Source organism: Phasianus colchicus, chromosome 6 (genome assembly GCF_987193195.1).
Source record: "Phasianus colchicus chromosome 6, bPhaCol1.hap1.1, whole genome shotgun sequence".
Taxonomy (NCBI): Eukaryota; Metazoa; Chordata; class Aves; order Galliformes; family Phasianidae; genus Phasianus; species Phasianus colchicus.
Genome location: NC_143441.1, coordinates 15,984,006 through 16,002,499, shown reverse-complemented (window position 1 = coordinate 16,002,499; position 18,494 = coordinate 15,984,006). Strand labels below are relative to the sequence as shown.

At 36.5% G+C, this 18,494-nt stretch overlaps 1 protein-coding gene across 2 annotated transcripts in view; it reads right to left on the bottom strand.

The window, feature by feature from the left end:
- Window positions 1-1,130: 1,130 nt before the first annotated feature.
- NGLY1 (N-glycanase 1) overlaps window positions 1,131-18,494 on the bottom strand; it is a 28,399-nt gene continuing 11,035 nt past the window's right edge. The window contains exons 5-13 of one of the 2 annotated variants that reach the window (XR_016467719.1): window positions 18,266-18,488; window positions 17,420-17,541; window positions 16,865-17,010; window positions 16,527-16,637; window positions 13,456-13,620; window positions 12,003-12,191; window positions 9,734-9,911; window positions 8,899-9,233; window positions 1,131-2,232 (exon numbers count right to left, since the gene is read on the bottom strand). Coding sequence is in view for 1 of the 2 variants with exons in the window: in XM_031590238.2 (XP_031446098.2) it covers window positions 9,058-9,233; window positions 9,734-9,911; window positions 12,003-12,191; window positions 13,456-13,620; window positions 16,527-16,637; window positions 16,865-17,010; window positions 17,420-17,541; window positions 18,266-18,488 (1,310 nt within the window). In the remaining variant the exon portion in view is untranslated. Of the gene's footprint in view, window positions 2,233-8,425; window positions 9,234-9,733; window positions 9,912-12,002; window positions 12,192-13,455; window positions 13,621-16,526; window positions 16,638-16,864; window positions 17,011-17,419; window positions 17,542-18,265; window positions 18,489-18,494 lie in introns of those variants that run through there. The other variant, XM_031590238.2, reaches the window with a different exon arrangement.

Genomic DNA, 18,494 nt, shown 5'->3' with positions numbered 1-18,494 from the left:
ATTTAGCAAAGATCCACTTTGTGATATACTGTGTTCTTATATAACAAGATTATTTTTTTTTTTCTTGTACTGTGTCTCATGGTAAACATGCCAAAATTGTTACCATTCTGCTATAGAATTCTAATAGCAACTCACCTTCTTCTTGAGTTAGTTGGCTTTTGCTGAGCTTTATTATTCCACATATGTCCTTCTGCTGGAACCTTTTACATCAGAAAACCTTTGAAAAGTGGGAGTAGCTCTTTAAATTTATCTGGAAGCAGTGGGGTTTCTTTTACAATTGGCTGTTACTGCTCACGTAGTTTTATTTGTTTTATTTCAAGGTAGTAAATGCTATGGACTTGTCAGATCTTCATTAGAAGACATCCTATCCATAAATTTCCAACACAGTATCAACTTCCGTTCATTCAACATTTTCCTTCTTGTAACATCTCTTTCAAAGTTAGAAAATGCAATTTATGCGTCAATGTATTTTCTAACATTTTTGGAAACTTCATTTGATGCTGAGTGTCAGAATCCTACTTACCTTGTAGCAAGTTCTAAAATGTCAGCTCTTTAACACAAAAGGACAGCTTACAGGTTCCCTGCGTACCTGTACTTTTAGAGACATACCATATACTCTGAGTATGACATTTTTTCTGCTGAGATCATCTTTTTCTTGCGAATCAGAATGGAGAAGCAAGGAAGCTCCTAACATCTTACCCATAGTTTATTGATAACGTATTTGTTAATTCCAAAGACATGCACATGAATTTCTCAGGTTTGTTGCTTTTTGTTTGTTTTCCCACTTATTATTTCCGATCACTCCTCTCAAAATGCTCTGAACCAAATTCTCTGGGACGTCCAGCATCGTTGCTTATGAGTGCACTAATATAAGGTCTGGAAAGGACAGTGAAATCACTTGAAGCCACAGAGCAGCTCAAATTCGAGAGCATATTTAGAGGTATTGTTCTTGGTGATATTAAATGCTCAAAATAGAACATAAAACATTTTTTTCATATTTCTAGTCAGAACAACTGTTTCCTGAAATAATGAGAGAGAGATATATATATCTCATTATTTCAGGAAACAGTTGTATATATATATACATATATATATATATATATATATATATATATATATATATAATGGTGAAGCACAGTATAGCATTAACAGCATCAACTCTCAGAGCACCATAAAGACAGAGTACAGTTACAAGCAATAGAGGAAGGCATGTTAACCACCCCGTGAGAATGCAGCACAAGCTAAAACGATCAAACAGAACACAAGGCACATGTTTTAGCTCTCAGTTACTTCACCAAACCAGCACGGCTGCTTTCAGCTGCAAAGCCAAATGGCTGCACGGCATGGCACAGCATGCAGTGCTCCCAAACCTCCCATTAGGATAAACACTCCCACTGAGCACACATGCAAAACACAGCACTCCCAAGCCTCTCTCCAACTTCTGCTTAATGTTGAAATCTTCCCTGCTACTTTATGATTGCTTATTAAATGCTGCATTTCACAAACAGGACGATTGCAGTATCTCTCATCCTGCCCTGATCTATGCAAGTCCCACGTTGTTCATAAGGGGCTGCCACACAATTGGCAAAGTATGTCCCCCCCCGGGGTTGCTAACTATGCCTGGGCCAGGCCTTGCTTAACAGGTTCTGTAAGACAGTAAGATGAAGATGCAAGCAAGAGAAACTACTTTCTACATTCCCTCTAAATTAGCATGTTAATATGTTGGATGCTGTGCTTTGCATTTTCCCTCCTGCAAGTCTTTGCAGATTATAAAAAGCAATAGTTAATCCTTCAAAGGAAAGAAAAAAAACATTCTTTCTAATTCCTTATGTGCTTGTATCATCCTACGGAGTTAAATTGGAAGTTTAATAACATTAAAATCCTTACAATAGAAATCTGTAGCATAGCATGTAAACAACATTTAATCCTCCATTTGGTTCTTTAGGTTTCTTTTGCAATTTCTACAGCTGTCCTTCCTGTAGTTTTTCTATGATATGCCATGAAGAATATTCCCCATACAGTCTGTTGTTTTATTCTGTTGGGAACCTCACTGCCATTTTGAATTAAATACATAAACATGCTAAAACATAAGGTTCTTACCTTGCTGATACTAACATCCTTCCCTTAGAAGGACGGCTGCTTCTCCTTCCCCTGTCCTGTGGACCCCTTACAACACCTCCCTTACCTTTCAGATTTCTGATGTTAGTCGACCTGCTGGTAACAGCAACAACACTAGGAACATGGGAGAATAAGAGAGTGAAGGGCAGTTACTGAAGGTGATATTGGAATGATACTAGCTGAAGATTCAGTTGTGAATATTCTGTGGGTACGGAAGTGCTGCAGACAAAAAGCTGGGCAGTCTCCAGCCACAAGGGTTAGCAAATTCAGGAGACATTGAAGGAAACTCACTCAGCAGACTATGTTACTCTTACCCTCATGGCTTACTTTCTCTGATTGCCTATTAGAGAATAAATAGCAGCTCTACTGAGCTCAGAATGCACGGACACATTATGGGGCTGGGGTATCAGCCTGTGATACACAAGGGAAACAAGAGAAAGATAGAACACAGTGCTGGCATCTAAACATCCTATACCTTACCTTGTGACTCAGTGAAAGTTGCCTTGAACTCTATTGCAGAAGCTGCTTCCAAGGATGAAACCCACTGATTTAGAAGGGAAATTTAGAAGGATTTTTAATTGTGAAGAAAACAGGAAGGGATGACATGGGAGATAACTGAGATATCACACATTGATCAAGGAACATCTGAAACTGTAGAAAGGCTAACAGAAGTATTTGGCTAAATTTAAGATAGTCCAAAAGATGACTACGCCGTACATTACATCTTACTACTGACGTAATGACTCCTGTGTCACAGAGCTGTTTTTCTAATGTTCTTTCTAATACGCATGAAATACAAAATCCATCAATCAGTACTGTTAGTGGTGACTCCAGCTTGACAAGTAACACTGTTACTGGAGCGCCTCTTCCATACAACCTTTTAAGTAAAATGTTCTCTAGTTATGGAATTGATGTTAAATTCTTGATGTACAACAGGTTCTAGCTGACTTCCACTGAATTCATCATCCACCAGTAATTCTGCTCTTTAAAAATAGATTCTTTTCTTTCCACATCTTTCCCAGTCTTTGCATCACTGTTTCACCAGTACACATTCCCTCCATGCTCTTTGTCTTTCTCACTGAATATTTACAAAGGGCTGAATTTCCTCGCAAGATTGGTAATGAGTACAGTATGTGAAATAAATGCAATAAAATACCAAGTTTTAAAAAAGCACATGTAATCTGGCAAGTGCTGGTTTCTCTTTAGCGTCTGTTTCCTATCACGAATTTTGACTGCATGAGCCAGAAATGCATGCAGATCTTCCTGCCTCTTCTGAAGTTTATATATTTGGACTGAATGAATGCCCATTTCTTTATATCATTTTTGTCATCCAAAAATCCATTTCAGCAATAAACTAATGTACATATATGAATTACTGGTGACTAAAATTCTGGTGACAAAACTATAAAGTTGCAGAATATAGCTAGTTGGTGTAGAATCAAATAAAATTGCAGTGTCCTTTTCACTGAATGCAAACTCTAGGTTTTCATCCCTGTTTAAAAAAAAAAAAAAAAAGAATTTGTACTAAAGCAGAAAATTCTTGGCTTCTCCCCTTTCCCTCTTCCCCCCTAAAAAAAGAAAATCACCTCAAATATTGACTTTGAGTTCAAGAAATAACTGGTATCAGTAGCAATATTGTCAGGGGCTGAGACAACTTCTTACGAAGGAAGTTCATGCTTATCTCTGACAACTGAGCAAAAATTTAATTAATTTGCATTCATAAGGCTCCATTTTAATTCTTTCTAGACTGATTTGATTTATAAAAATTGAAACAACTGACGTTGCTTGATAAGCAAACATCAAATAATGCAAATTTAGCATTCATTTCTCAGCATTAACTTGATCTTACATTTTTCTTTCCTCAGATATGAAACTTAAATCATAGCCCCCGACACTTCTTGTTTGTACTGATATTGCCACTGCAGAGTTTTTGTGGAATTCCAGTTTGTTATTTTAAAATTTTCCTTTTGCCCATTTTCCTTGAAACCATCTTTGCTAATGGAAACTGTAAGCATACTTTTCCAGGAGCTCCTTGCTTTAACAACAGAACAAAAAAAGCCACCTGAATTAGAAACAGTTTTCTGACATGTTTCTTACTACAAGAAAACAGAATACCTTCAGAATTCTTAATACAGTCCATCAAGGGACACTTTCCTTTCGGCCAATAAAATTTTACATCTTTTGGCCAGTGTTGAACTTTGTTTTGAATGTATCATGTATTTCACTGATGCTTTGGATAAAAGCAAAAGCTGCTACAGTGCAAGCATGGACATACATATTCTGTTCTATTACCTTCACAAGAGTAACCCAAGGAAGAGGCTGTAACCTCTTTCCATTCTGTACGTTGCTGCTCTTTCCATCAGCTCTAAGAGCCTGTTACCAACTGTTCCACCTACCTTACTAAGATTTTGCTTAAACGTTGATCTTGGATGCCTTCACTTTCTTACATTTGCTGGTTTCCTTATAACTACTGCACAAGGAAGTCTGTATAATGTTATCTGAAGTGTGTATCTAAAGTAAGTCTGCTATTTCCTCCTGATTGTGACAATTAAGCTGTTAGCTGATTCTCTGGGAGGGAAAGTATGATCCCCTAGGACTTCAGGGACATAGGAAACGTACATTACATTACTAAAATTCTAAAGATATGAAATAGCACACAGAATTGTGCAGTAAAAGGAACACATTAATGGAACATGCTTTGAAATATTACATTTAATGTAGAATCATAGAATGGCCTGGGTTGAAAAGGACCACAATGATCAGAGAGGCCTCAACCACCCTGCTATGCGCAGGGTCACCAACCACCAGACCAGGCTGCCCAGAGCCACATCCAGCCTGGCCTTGAATGCCTCCAGGGATGGGGCATCCACAGCCTCCTTGGGCAACCTGTTCCAGTGTCATCACCCTATATATAATATATATTCTTCCTTTCATAAGATATTCAGACAGTCATTGGCTATGCAGTGATTAGACCCAGTCCTTCCAATCTATGCCAGCACTCACTCACACTGAAATCTCACGCTCATTAAAAATAGTGTTCTCTTAAAGGTGTTTGTTACAATAGGTCACTAAATACTTTCTAAATACTTTCTTTCCCCCCAAAAAAGAAACAAAACATTTTCCAGAATAAAGAAAGGAATTAACCTACATCAAGCAGGAGGAGTCTGCTGTTAATTTTAAAATGATTGACAGCTTAGACTAATAATAAAAAAAAATTAAGAGAGTGGATGTAACTTAAATCTTTTACTGCTTCTCAGAAATGCTGTCCCCTATTCTGAGCACTTTTCTCAGTAACCTAAATATAAATGCACAAATAGGAAAATACCTCAGTGTAAAGGGTCACTAGCTTATGAGTAGTCCATTAAATTATTTTTCCTCATTAAATGTTATTAAGCCCTGCCATTTTTGTTGGTTTATGGGTATCATCAACTTTAATGACTATTGCTTTTTTTTTTTTGCTGAGTTTGAGTATCTTTATCCCTTTCGTTTCCTTGTAGAATATAAAAGTGAATAAACTAACTTAATTTTTGTCAAAGAATATTTATCATACAGTTGTAAACCTCTATATAAATAAAAGCAAATTAAGATGTATTTTAAATTAGATAGAAAATGTGTAGAAAAAAAGACAGCACTGCAGAATCTGAAGTAGGCTAACCATAAAATAAGCTAATAGCTTAACTACAAAACTTAAGTAAAAAAAGGCAAAGTGCAGGAATCAACATAAAAATCTAAACAAAGGAAAACAAACAAACCCAAAACGGTCCTCTTATTAAGACAGGAAGGTACATTTATACTCTTACATATTTCACAACACCTACGAACATAAAATACAGATAGTTGAAGCTGCTTGACCTTGGCTTGTTACTTTACCATTCCTAGGTGCCATATTGTAGGATAGGAGGTCTCAAAACTCTGCTCCAGTAGCTCCTTGCTTCTTGAAACTAGTAACTTCAGAGAAGAAGCTGTACTGAACTAGTAAGACTTCTTCTTAAGTTAAATTGCTTATAATAGGAGCAAACCAGATGTTTGAACCCGAAGTGGGAACAGGAGATTTAAACTAAATATCTCTGTTTACTAAATGCTACTATGTTGACAAATAGTAAGACGACACGCTAATTTAACTGGTACCATACTTCCATTTTTAGCTTAAGCAACTGTGGGTAAAGAGTGTGAACACAGATAAGCAGACAGAGATCCCAGTATCTGCTGGGCACAATCTCTGTCTCCCCTTGGTGTTCCTTTGTTTTGGTTTGTTTTGTTTTAAGCTGTAAGAACTCTGTAAATGGGTGTTCCCAGCTGCTGGCAGCCATATGTGCTGCCTACCATCTGTTTTCATTCCATTGTGCTATGGAGACAAACATACTTTATTTTTAGTGTTCTACATTTCCTGATGTTGCACACAGTGTGGTTTAGACATAAGACATAACCCCTATTATGTGAAAAATCTATGGAAAACTGATGAATAAAGGTGACATCACACAGGATCAGATAACTTTCTTTACCTGCATCTTAGTGCAAATACATAATTTATAATCAAGATTGTTCGCTTGATTCTTGTATGTATACCTGTGCTTTTTACCTGCACTGCCTATAAGGGGCTTCCATAATGTTTTAAACATTTTCTTCCCACCCTCCTCGCAGGTTCCTTGGATATAGAAAATTACTCCTAAAATTTCTTGTGCTACTAGCTAGCATTTGCTATTCTGCACACAGCATTCAGAGCTTAAACAGGATATGAAGAAATAAACATCTGTACGATCAACTGTAGAGAGACAACAGTACAATAAAGCACAATCGTTTAAAAGTTACATATGCCCTGATCAACATCACCCACAACTCAACTAGAATCATAGCATTGCCAGCTTAACCTAATATCCACACTTGTAGAGTACATCGCAGTACAGATGTCTCCACCACATATTATTGCAAATTCAGGATGCTCTAAGTTATTAAGCAACTATAGATGAAAGCAAGCAAAATATTAGAGTAATTACCTTTGGTTTCAAAAATTAAAATTATAATCATTTTTGATTTGCAGTGAAATAAATATTGAAAGAAGAAATACACACCTTTAAAACAGCTCACGCATGAAGAGACTGAAAATGTTCACTTTTACAGAGTACCTCAAAAGTCATCTAAGGGGATTTAATTTTTTCTTCTTCAAATTAGGTCTATTCAATCAGGTTTCTATCAATAATTAATTCCTAGAATAAGCACTTTTATTCACTGCATGCAATCTTACAAGTACAGAAAGTACTTATTGTTTAACTAGATTAGTGGAGCTTTTTTTTTTTTTTAATTCATTCAAATAGTTTAATAATGAACATTACCTGCTCTCCTGCTTGAGTGGATGACTTTAATAAGTTATCTGAAGTTATTACTCTTCCCCCAAAGGTTCCAACCAAAACTGTGAGAAAATTACTTTCATATTACTACTATTAAAATTATTCTGCCTTCTGTTTTCAAATTACAAAATGCAGTTAAGCTCCTTTACAGTTCCTGATAGTCCTCTATTTTAAGTAATAAAATAAAGGAAATAACTTGTCACAATTAAGAAACAGAAAGGTGAGGGTTTCTTTCTAACTACTTTCTTCCACTATTGCATAAAGACTAGACTGTAGTGCTTATTTGTTTGATTCCCACACAAATTCTGAGCTACCATTTAGCTGAAACTAAAAGCAGGAGGAGTTTTGAATGAAATGGCCAAATTCACTTGGCATTAGTCGAGTATAGACAACATCCTTCCATACAGCTACCTGTCCCTCAGTCGTTCTATTAAGGGAGCAAGACAGTGATTGGAAGAGTAAGATTTAAAAACAAAAAGGAAGAAAAGCAAAAGAAAGAAAAAAAGCTTTAAAATCACACTGACCTTAGGGATATCATCCCTAATTTTCATTTATTTTAAAATAAAACTATAGCTCAAACTTTATATTATAATCTTATAATAGAACTACTCTCATACGTTCCAGCCATAGCCTTCCTTGAATTCTCTGATAAAGACTATCTATGCAGAACACTCACTCCACACTTTATTCACAGCACTGCTACATCTGAAATCTCCTGGGTGGTGGTTTTATTGTATCCAATGCAAAGAAACTTAAACATTGTACACAGTAACAAAAAATTGTATGCACTTTTACACCAAATTTGGGAAGAGTATTCAAAGCACCTCAAGACAATAGCTTAAAAAATGATTTCAACACCTACACACTACATTAATCTTTTTAAAGGTGCATAGATTTGAATTTATATTGTAAAAGAGTATGTATAATAATAATCTTTTTCATAGAAAAAAATCTGATATTCATTTTTAAGTCTCAATTTCATATCAGAAGCCAGGACAAAATCTTAGGTACATAATGAACATTTCTTTCAAAATTAGTCTATTATCATACCTCCAAAGATCATTTTAAGATTGCTTCCATATTTCTCTTAATTTCAGGTAATTATTACACAAAATCAGATCTATCCTTGAAAATATTTGTCTTCTATTATTTTTAAAATATTTTAAAATCAGCACAATGCATTTGTTGTAATCAAATAATGTAATTCACATTGTTTTTGCAAGAAGTAGATTAAAAAAACAAAACAAAAACCCCAATAACCAGTAAGCCAACCACAAAACTCCAAATTAAAACTGTTCTGTGCTCCTATGATCACATTTTGGTTTCTAAAAAATGCTTTCTTTTCTTTAGAATTTAAGAAAAGAGCATTAATTTAATGGTTCAATCCTTAATTTTTGAGTTTCAAAGCAAAGAAAGCTTTCATTGTGATGGTTACCTATTCAGTACCCGTGCAGTTTCCATTTGGCAAAATGGAAGGATTGAAATAGGAATAAGCTGTCTGCAGGATAGTCAGGAACTGCCAACCAAGACTTTGTGTTGTTTCCACGTATGACGTCTTCAAGAGAACTTCTGTGGATTCCTTGACTTCAGGTTCTCAAAGGTCAGCAAGTTTTATAATCATCTCCAGGCAATTTTCTCCACATCCTGTTAAATTGTTTCTGAACAGCTGCGTGTGTTGCCACGCAGCTTTACCATCCCCTCCACTTAGAGTTGCTTCCAGTGTAACTTCTGTTGCACCACAAAAATCTGAATAGGAGGAGAGATTTCCATCTATTGGAAGAAAAAGATAAACAAGTAAGGGTCCGCTCCAAACAGCATACAGTGCTAGAACACATATTAAAAGGGTAATGTATCGTGAATGTTTAAGAATCCAAGTCAAAACTGTACAAATCAATTTATCAGCAGCAGAAATAAAACAGATGCAGAACTGCAGTTTATTTTTCATGCTCAAAGGATCTAGTCAAGATTGACCACCACACACACACACACGCATCTATTCCTCCCTGTAAAACACACAGCTTTTATTCACTGTATTTTTGCTAACCCCACTATGCTGCAAGTAGTATTTAGATTACTAAAACTTGCTTTCCTTCCTTTTTCTCTGCCAGTTTTGATTAAACACAGTGTTTTTTTGACCTTGTTAAGAAAGACTGAATTAGAAATGTCAACATATGTTTACATTTCATTTTTAATATTTGCCCAGTGGTCTCCCCATATAAACTACACATATGCAATTACACTTTTGCTGCATGATGTAATTTCACACTTACCTCCTACCAGAATAACTTCTGTTGTGGGAGAGTAAAGTCTCCACTTGATTCTTCCACTATGAAATGTCTGACTGCTTGTCTTAATTGAAATGTTATCTATTTTTAGACCAACTGATTTGCACTCAAACTTCCAGCTGATGGAAGCAGAGGATGACCCCTCCTTTCTGGCTAGATAAACCTAAATAAAAATAAGACATAGTCACATCAAAAATTGAGACCATCAACACACATTTAATTAATCCCTGTAACAAGGTTATTAAATCTTAAGAGTATACTTTCATCCTTTATTAAGCTTTAAAACTGCTCACATTACAGTTTTTTTTATATGATCTCTTTCTAAATCATTAAGTCTATTCAACAGTTAGGTAACTGTACATGATTCATAGCCCTTCACTAGGAACACTAATCTATTTCAACATGCTCATTAAAGCTCACTGTATTAAAAAAACAGACTTCTGGCTTTTATATAAAAACCATAGGTCCACACACTCAGTTTCATTTTTGTTGGTCAGTATTCTGGATTCTGCAGATGTGGCTCCTTGCCACACAGCACTTTTTCCAGGACTTCACATGACTTGATTAAGGCAAATCATACATGCCAGCCATAAATACATCCTGTACTAACACTAATCGGGCTGTTAAAAATCTGCATTTGTCCCAGTGCTGTTCTGAACATCACATGGCTGCACAGTTAAGCTCACACATCAACATTCACTGAAGAGTTACAATGAACCCCCAAAAGGGTTGCGAGTTCATAGACTCATAGAATGGCCTGGGCTGAAAAGGACCACAATGATCAGAGAGGCTTCAACCTCCCTGCTATGTGCAGAGTCGCCAACCAGCAGACCAGGCTGTCCAGAGCCACATCCAGCCTGGCCTGGAACGCCTCCAAGGTTGGGGGCATCCACAGCCTCCTTGGGAAACCTGTTCCAGTGTGTTACCACCCTCTGTGTGAAAAAACTTCCTCCTAATATCTAACCTCAACCTCCCTGTCTCAGTTTAAAACCATTCCCCCTTGTCATCATCCACCCTTGTAAACAGCCATACCCCTCCTTTTTATATGCTTCCTTCAAATATTGGAAGGCCACAATGAGGTCTTCCCAGAGCCTTCTCTTCTCCAAGTTAAACAAGCCCAGTTCCTTCAACCTTTTCTCATAGGAGAGGTGCTCCAGCCCTCTGATCATCTTAACAGTCCTCCTCTGGACCCGCTCCAAGAGTTTTATGTCTTTCTTGTGCTGGGGACCCCGGCCTGGAAACAGTACTGCAGATGGAGCCTCACAAGAGCTGAGTAGAGGGGAACAATCACCTCACTCTCCTGCTGGCCACCCCTCTTTTAATGCAACCCAGAACACAGTTGGCTTCTGGGCTGCAAGCGCACATTGCTGGCTCATGTCCAGTTTCTTGTCCACCAGGACCCCCAAGTCCTTCTCTGCAGGGCTGCTCTCAAGGGGTTCTTCTCCCAATTTGTATAAATACCTTGGATTGCCCTAGTTGTTATGTACAGATCTAGTACAGAAAATGTTAGAAGAGAATTTTGCCCTTGCTCCATTTTTCATTACTGAAAAGCAAACTATTCCTTAAGGTAGACAAACATTTGGCCAGAGATCCTTTAGACCAGCAAGATGAGAGAGGGAACAACAACATCCTACAGCAGCTGACAGGAATGCTCAGTTGCACCATTGGTAGCTGTTGCTGGAAAAGCTTGCTAGTAAGTGACCCCTTCCTATTCTACAGGCATCAATTCTTTTCTTCCTAGAGTAAGAGCATATGATTCTTCTGCTGTTCATTGTCCTGACAGATGGGAAAGAGTCTGGGCAGGGCATACAATAATCTGGCTGATAAGGTTTTTGTCTTATTGCAACCATAATGTTTAGGATGACAACTTCTTCCTTTGGCTGTGCATCAAAGAGACATGATACACATTATAAAGCTATTCCCCAAAGCCAAAAAAAAAAGGGTTTTTTTTGGAGAGAAGTACTGCTTTTCAATAAAGCAGTATCACACATTTGCCCAGAAGCATAAGAAGGAAACAAGTTTTTAAGATTTGGTGCTCTAGCAAGGATTCTAACATTCTGAAAAGCAAGCTAAATTTATCTGCAATTTCTTAAATCATCTGGCAATCTTACCTGAAACTTTCCAGTAATATTCATGAGCATCAGCTAAATTGTGTAGACACCAAGAGAGGTTTTGATGCAGAGACAAGGATTTTCTACTTTACTGGCACTGTCATACTTTCACAGTAGATTTAACACTGTTAATAAATCCTTACCATTTTCCAATCTGTTTCAACCTTTCTCCAAATAGACTCTGCCTTCCAAACACCTGTTCCCCAGCCAGTTATTTTTTCACTATTATTGGAAATCCGTGTATAACTATCTTCTACAACATTGTAGATGAGGTGGAAAAGTTTAGAAGACTTCTCTTTTTCAGAGGGAATAAAAACTACTTCTTTTCTCTCCTGAAAAAGGCATAAAGACAAGCACATTAATTTTCCAAAATATTTCAAGTGAGATGACGTTGCTTTTAATCAGTGTACCATACTTTCCCTTCTCAGTTATGTCAACTGAAAAAAGCCCCCAAAAAATCACATGGCATTTATGCAAAACAAAGACTTCTGAGCTACTTTCCTACAGCAGACTTGTCACTTTTCCAGACAGGAGCAATAATTCCATTTTTAAAATTTTCATATTATTAATTTTGCAACTAAATTATTAAAGAAATAACAACATCTGCAAATTTAAGGAAAAGAGAGTAACTTGTTAAGAGCAGAAAAAATATTGAGTATATTTCTATTTCTTGTACAATCAACAAGTAAATGGTTATCTGGAATATCAAATGTAGAGTCTGTGACTATCATATACAGGTGTTTGTACATGGTAGTTTACAAATCCATTTCAAAAAAGCTAACTTACAAACTCCACAACTTCATAGTATTTTTAAAGATTTCGCACTGTTCTTACCAATTTCAGCAAAATAAAAATTATATCTTCTAAACTGAAATAAACTTAGTTCCTCAAACGTAACGATAGGAAACATGCTAATTTCACCTAACCACTTTAGGATTGACAGTTGTTCCATATATAAAGTGATGGGGAAAGTCACTCCTTTCCACACTAGCTCAAACTAAATATGGCTGAGGTTATGGGAAACTCTCTTATAATAAAAGAATTCAAGATAACTGAAACAGTCAAAGAGATTGACAAGAAAACTGTTCAGGCTTATTATTTGAGAGGTTGTTCCATTCTCACAGTCCTATCTGTTTCTGCATATTTTTGTTAATAAAACTAATTGGTCAAAACCTGCTATTAGTCTTTAATCAACAGTACCTAACTATATAACCACATACTTCTTAAAGTTTTCCCAAAATCTTCTACCTGCCCTACAACTTACTAGTTTGTTGCATCATAACAAATCAAAATGGAATAAATACTTATTTTATTTATTTTATTTTATTTATTTTAAGTGCAAAACTTAATACTTCAGCATGACTCAGTTATTCCCAAACATTTTTTGAATCAATGGACTGCCACCAATCTTCAACTTCCTAGTGTACCATTACTCAATTCAACCAAACTTGCCCCTAATGTTTTTCCAAGTTTCAATGAACATAATGTTTAGTTCACCTACCACTGACTCACGAAGCACTATCCCTCTGCAGACCATAGTCACTGAACTTCTAATTAGCTACCTTTAGGATGGTCACCAGTGGAAAAATTAAATACCTCTGAACCAGTTTCACCTCTGGCTATTCTCCAAGCCATTGAACCCGATGTCCTTCCACCAAATTCTCCGGGTTTAGGTGTTTTAGGAGAAATGAATTCAGCAAGTTCCACAATTGTTCTTTCCAACAGCTCTTTTTTTCTGCTTTCTGACAAAGATTGTTGTTTCTGAAAATACATATAAGAAAGAAATAAAAAGTTCAGAAAGAAACGTATATTTAATACAGCCCTAGAGTGACACCAGCAGGAAAAAAAGAATTTGAAAAAACAGGCCAACACTTGAAATTCAGACTGATTCTAAGAAACATTAATCTTAATCCACATGTGCCAGTTATAACCAGTTCATAAATCAGTTATAACTGTATAATTATTTGACAAGTGTTTAGTGCTTTTTCCGTACACTTCCATGCCCTATGTGGGTTTATTTTAGAATAAGGCTTGTGCTGTATTTATATTTGCTTGGATGGTGAAATACTTAACATATTTTAGAGTTATTCATAGCTATTCTGTACCTCAGAGAGAAAACAAACATAATTATTGGGTCAAACTTTTCTTTCCTAAGGTGGAGTGATTTGGTTGGCAGCAGGCTTGCTTTTGTGATTAAATCCAAACAAAAGATTCAGCTGGTCTGTGAAAGAATTAATTCACAGTGACTGATTCCATCATAAATAAACTAATACATTCCTATTTTTGCAGGTATCAGAAAGCTGATTTAAAAATAATAATAATAATTCTTCCAGGTAAATTAAGCAAAACTTAGAGGAAAAGAAAGAATTTTATAACAGTCTTTAAGCACATTGATAACACTAGGGGTGTCTTCCTCATACACACACAAAAAAAATCATTAAGAGGCTAGGTTTCAGCTGCCACAGCTTTCATGTCAAACATACAGAGGTGATAGGTGAAGACTTTTTCCTTAACTGTGGGTACACCTGCACAGGAATGGAAAGTTTGCATTTTCCACTTCAGTGATCATACAAAGCATGCATGCTGAGCCCATTAAGACCTGAAACTTCTGGTCTATAACTATTCCAATCATCTCAAAAAGCAGTCCCGAACCTTGAAATTTTTGCTATTAGGGATCAGAAAAAATTTGATAGGCCCTTGTTCCAAAAAACAATGTAGAATTGGATGAAGAAATGGAAAGCAGATATAGAGAAATTATGAGTTGCAGAGATTCCAGCTGCCAACCAGCAATTCTAACATAACTAATGAATGATGAGCAGTGACTCCAGCACTCCTTTGTGAAATACCACATCTTCCTGAACCTGCCACTTGCCTAGGTATCTGGGTATCCACAGGTAGTACTACAGAGCTCACTCCAGCTCAAGAGGAACTCTGATATTGCTTACCCTAAGTTATTAATTCCACTCTACTATTTTCTTTCAGTCTCTTTGAGGGAAGCCCAGTGTCAGGGGTTACCACCACTGATACTGGTGATACCACAGGAAAAATTGCTGCTGCTGCTTTACAGCTGTCCTAACAGTTTCTGGAAATTGTTGACAAAGAACACTGCTTTTACACAAGCAGGGTGTTTCCAAAGGCAAGCCACAAATGACACAAGAATTTCAGGAGTCTCTAAAATGCAAAGAGTACAAGTATGCTAATTGTTGTCACCATTCCTTCCTCCCATACCTCCCAACAGACTTTTACATATAGCTGCTAATACCACTAAGATACGCATAATGCTCAGACTCAGCAGAAATGAACGCTGCATATAACTGGGAAAATCTGTAACTAAGTTTCCTATAAATGACACTGTTGGCAGTACATTTGTGAACTGAACTGGATTCCAAGAACTCCATTATTCATTATCATGGCTCAAGCTTCCTCCTTTTGTTTCTTTTATCCTGAAAAGCTACTGAGGAAAAAAAAATAAGTGGGAGGCACAGCGTGAGAATCATTTAACTTGGAGAAAGGGAGGGCAATTTATTCATCAAAATAAGAGATCATAAAAAATGATTGACAAAGGTGTTCCATTAGACCATTGAGAAAGCTCTAATATGAGACAGCAGTAGGGAAAGCGTGTGGCATAGCAAAAAAGGTCTGAGATCTCTGACGTGTGGAAAAAGATAGGAGAAATCCAGGGGTTTTGGGGAAGCATATCTATATTTCTTCCTTGTACTCAATTTTTAATGAAAATTTCATCTGAAACACAACAGGAACACTCGCTATTTCTTGTTCAAAAAAATGCTCACATCAGCTCATGAACTGCTTCCATAAAAACACAGATTGAATAATCAGACCAATAGACCAACACACATAGCAGTATCTGTTGGAGATGCCAACACACATCTTTTACTGGAATGCTCTAGACTTCTGAAAGTGAAACAGTGTGATCTTAAGAGTGACATCAAGAAGATAAGGAGGAGGCCAGGAAAACCAGCCAATGAGACATTCCAACAATACTGCATCCTTTTTTTCTTCCCCCCTCCCCACCCCAAAACTTCTGCATCAGTAACAGCCTCTAACACTTGGAATAGCACACTGCTTTCAAGATTCTCCTCAACTGATGGAGAAGAGGCAGAAGACTGATCAATGTAACCAGATTATCTGAAGAAAGGCCCCCACAGATCTGTTTTGTAGCCCCGAGGGTTTAATGATCAGAGGACTTCACCAAATTCCTGCAACCCTTTGAAGTGTATCCATTCTTCAATCTGAATTTCTGATCCTTTACTTCCCTAAATTTTGTTAATCCATGGTCACTCTTCTCAGTACTCCACTCTGCATGAGACTCATTTTTCATTACTGATGAAAGTTTTGAAGCTGGGCTTTGAAATAATCTCTTAACTCTTCACATTTTTAACAAAATTTGACTATAACCCCCAAGACAGCAGGCCTCTAAAAAGGGGTGTTTATTGAGCCATCAGCTTTACTTTATCATAGGAACTAACATTCTGATGCAAAGGAAATAGCCCAAGAAGGAAGTGAGGGACACAACTGAAACAGTAGATGACATTTATTTTCCAAAAAGCAAGGACATTCCTAACAGGTTACAGAACATTTCTTCATTCAAGGATGTCATATTCTGAAAATATACATTTCACTTGCAGTGGTCTACTTAAGCTACATACCTTTTTATTGATTGCATTAATTGTTTCACGCAGTTTAGCTTCACTGAGTGCTGTCCTTCTAGTCAGTACTTCTTGATGCTTACAGCTGTATCTCCATGTGACATCAACAACCTCAAACACAAGACGAAGAAAATAGAGCAATCAAAACTTCCTATCTTGATTTAAAGAGGTTAACTATTCAAAGTACTTTTTTAGATTTAATAATTCTGGAAATCACATTAAGATGGAATACTTCACACACTTGCCCCAGGGCAATGCATTGGGCTTTTTGTGGGGGGGAGGGAACAGGACTGGTTTGGTATGGATATTTTTTTGTTTCTTTAAATCACCATTCCTACCTCATCTTTGGAGAATGCAATTATGTAGGAAAGCTTCTTTCCCCAACCAATTTCATAGAGGAGAGGTTTATCACAGACATTTTCACAGGGATCACAGTGAAGCCATCTTTTCTGAGATGCAGAATATACTTCAGTCCATACATGATCTACATAACAAAGGCCAAAAGTAGGCAATGAATTACAGGAATAGATCCCTTCTAAAGGCCCAGAATAATGAAACTTTTCCTTACTTATGAAATAAAACGAACAGGCAAGAGAATATATTTCTGTTAATATCTATTCAGACAAATTAGCAGAGCTTTTTCTTTCTACCTTAGCATCATGTTCCCTTTGATTCAACAAAAGACTAACACTCTGAAGTCAGACATCTCTCCTTAGTTACACAACTATATTTCACTTTGTCAGACAAGAGGGGAAACAATTTATATTTCTTTGTTAGTTAAACTACATAACTTTACATGCTGCCTGATGGACTAACACAAACTTAGAACCATAACATTCTATCTCATTCTGCGTGTACTTGTATTAAAATAATATGTTCTCTTGTACTGTTACCTGTCCAATCCCTGACATATCTAGCTTCAAACCCCATAGCTCTGCAACACAGTGTAAAACAGTTAGCCCATTCGCCACAGCGTCCACATCTGGTTTCCAGAAGTTTCTCTGGGTTATTATACCTAGTGGAGAAAAAAAAAAAAAAAGAATAAAGGAAAACATATTTCATCTTTCAAAATATTTACATCATGATTGCCCTTGCAATGATTTGAACAGATTTTAGTGCCATTCAGTTCACAGAAGATAATGGGAATGATTGCTGCATTGAATAGAACAAGTATGAGCAGAATGCTACTTTCACTTTGACTCTGATGAGTCTATCACCTGTTCATAACAGTACCGAAATTAATCTGATTTTTTAGTTTTCTAGATTAACTCAGACTTCAGCTTAAAATATGACTGTTGTATGGTGGTCATTTTGATTGTTTGCAAAAGTATCTAAAAATAGGATATTTACTCTTCCGCTACAAAGTCAGCAGATCTGCTTTATCTTATCTGCAAGATCACAAAAGAAGTGAAACAGCATTTCTTGAAATACTAAAAAAAAAAGTAATAGCATGCCAATGTTAACATACTTTATTTAGAAACTGAACTTTATCAAAATAACAGTAAAAAAATATCAGGCATACATTCAGAACAAAGCCGTGTAAATGAAAGCAATATATTTTCTTTAAAAAAATTTTAAAAGAGATGTCACTGTTTCATCAACCATCCGATCACGTTACTTATAAAAGCTTCTCTAACATTTGATCCAACAACTTACCACTTGTTCATAAAATGCATAAGTGCAAAGCTGTTTCACAAAAGAAATGAAAAAAAAAGCAAAACAGATCTTTGTATGCTCACCTTGGGAATCTATTACAGAACTGACACTGGCTGCAGTAATGATTTTCCACTCTATCAGCATTCCACCTCAGATCATCATAAGTTGGTGAGAGGTAGTCTCTTTTAATTTCAGTCTGGCCACCACACCTGCTGCAAGGCAGATTATCTACCCAATGAAAGAAGTCATTCTTAAACCAGTTCAAGAGCTCCAACAACAAGAAGTCTTCTTCATTCACATGTTCACCTGTAG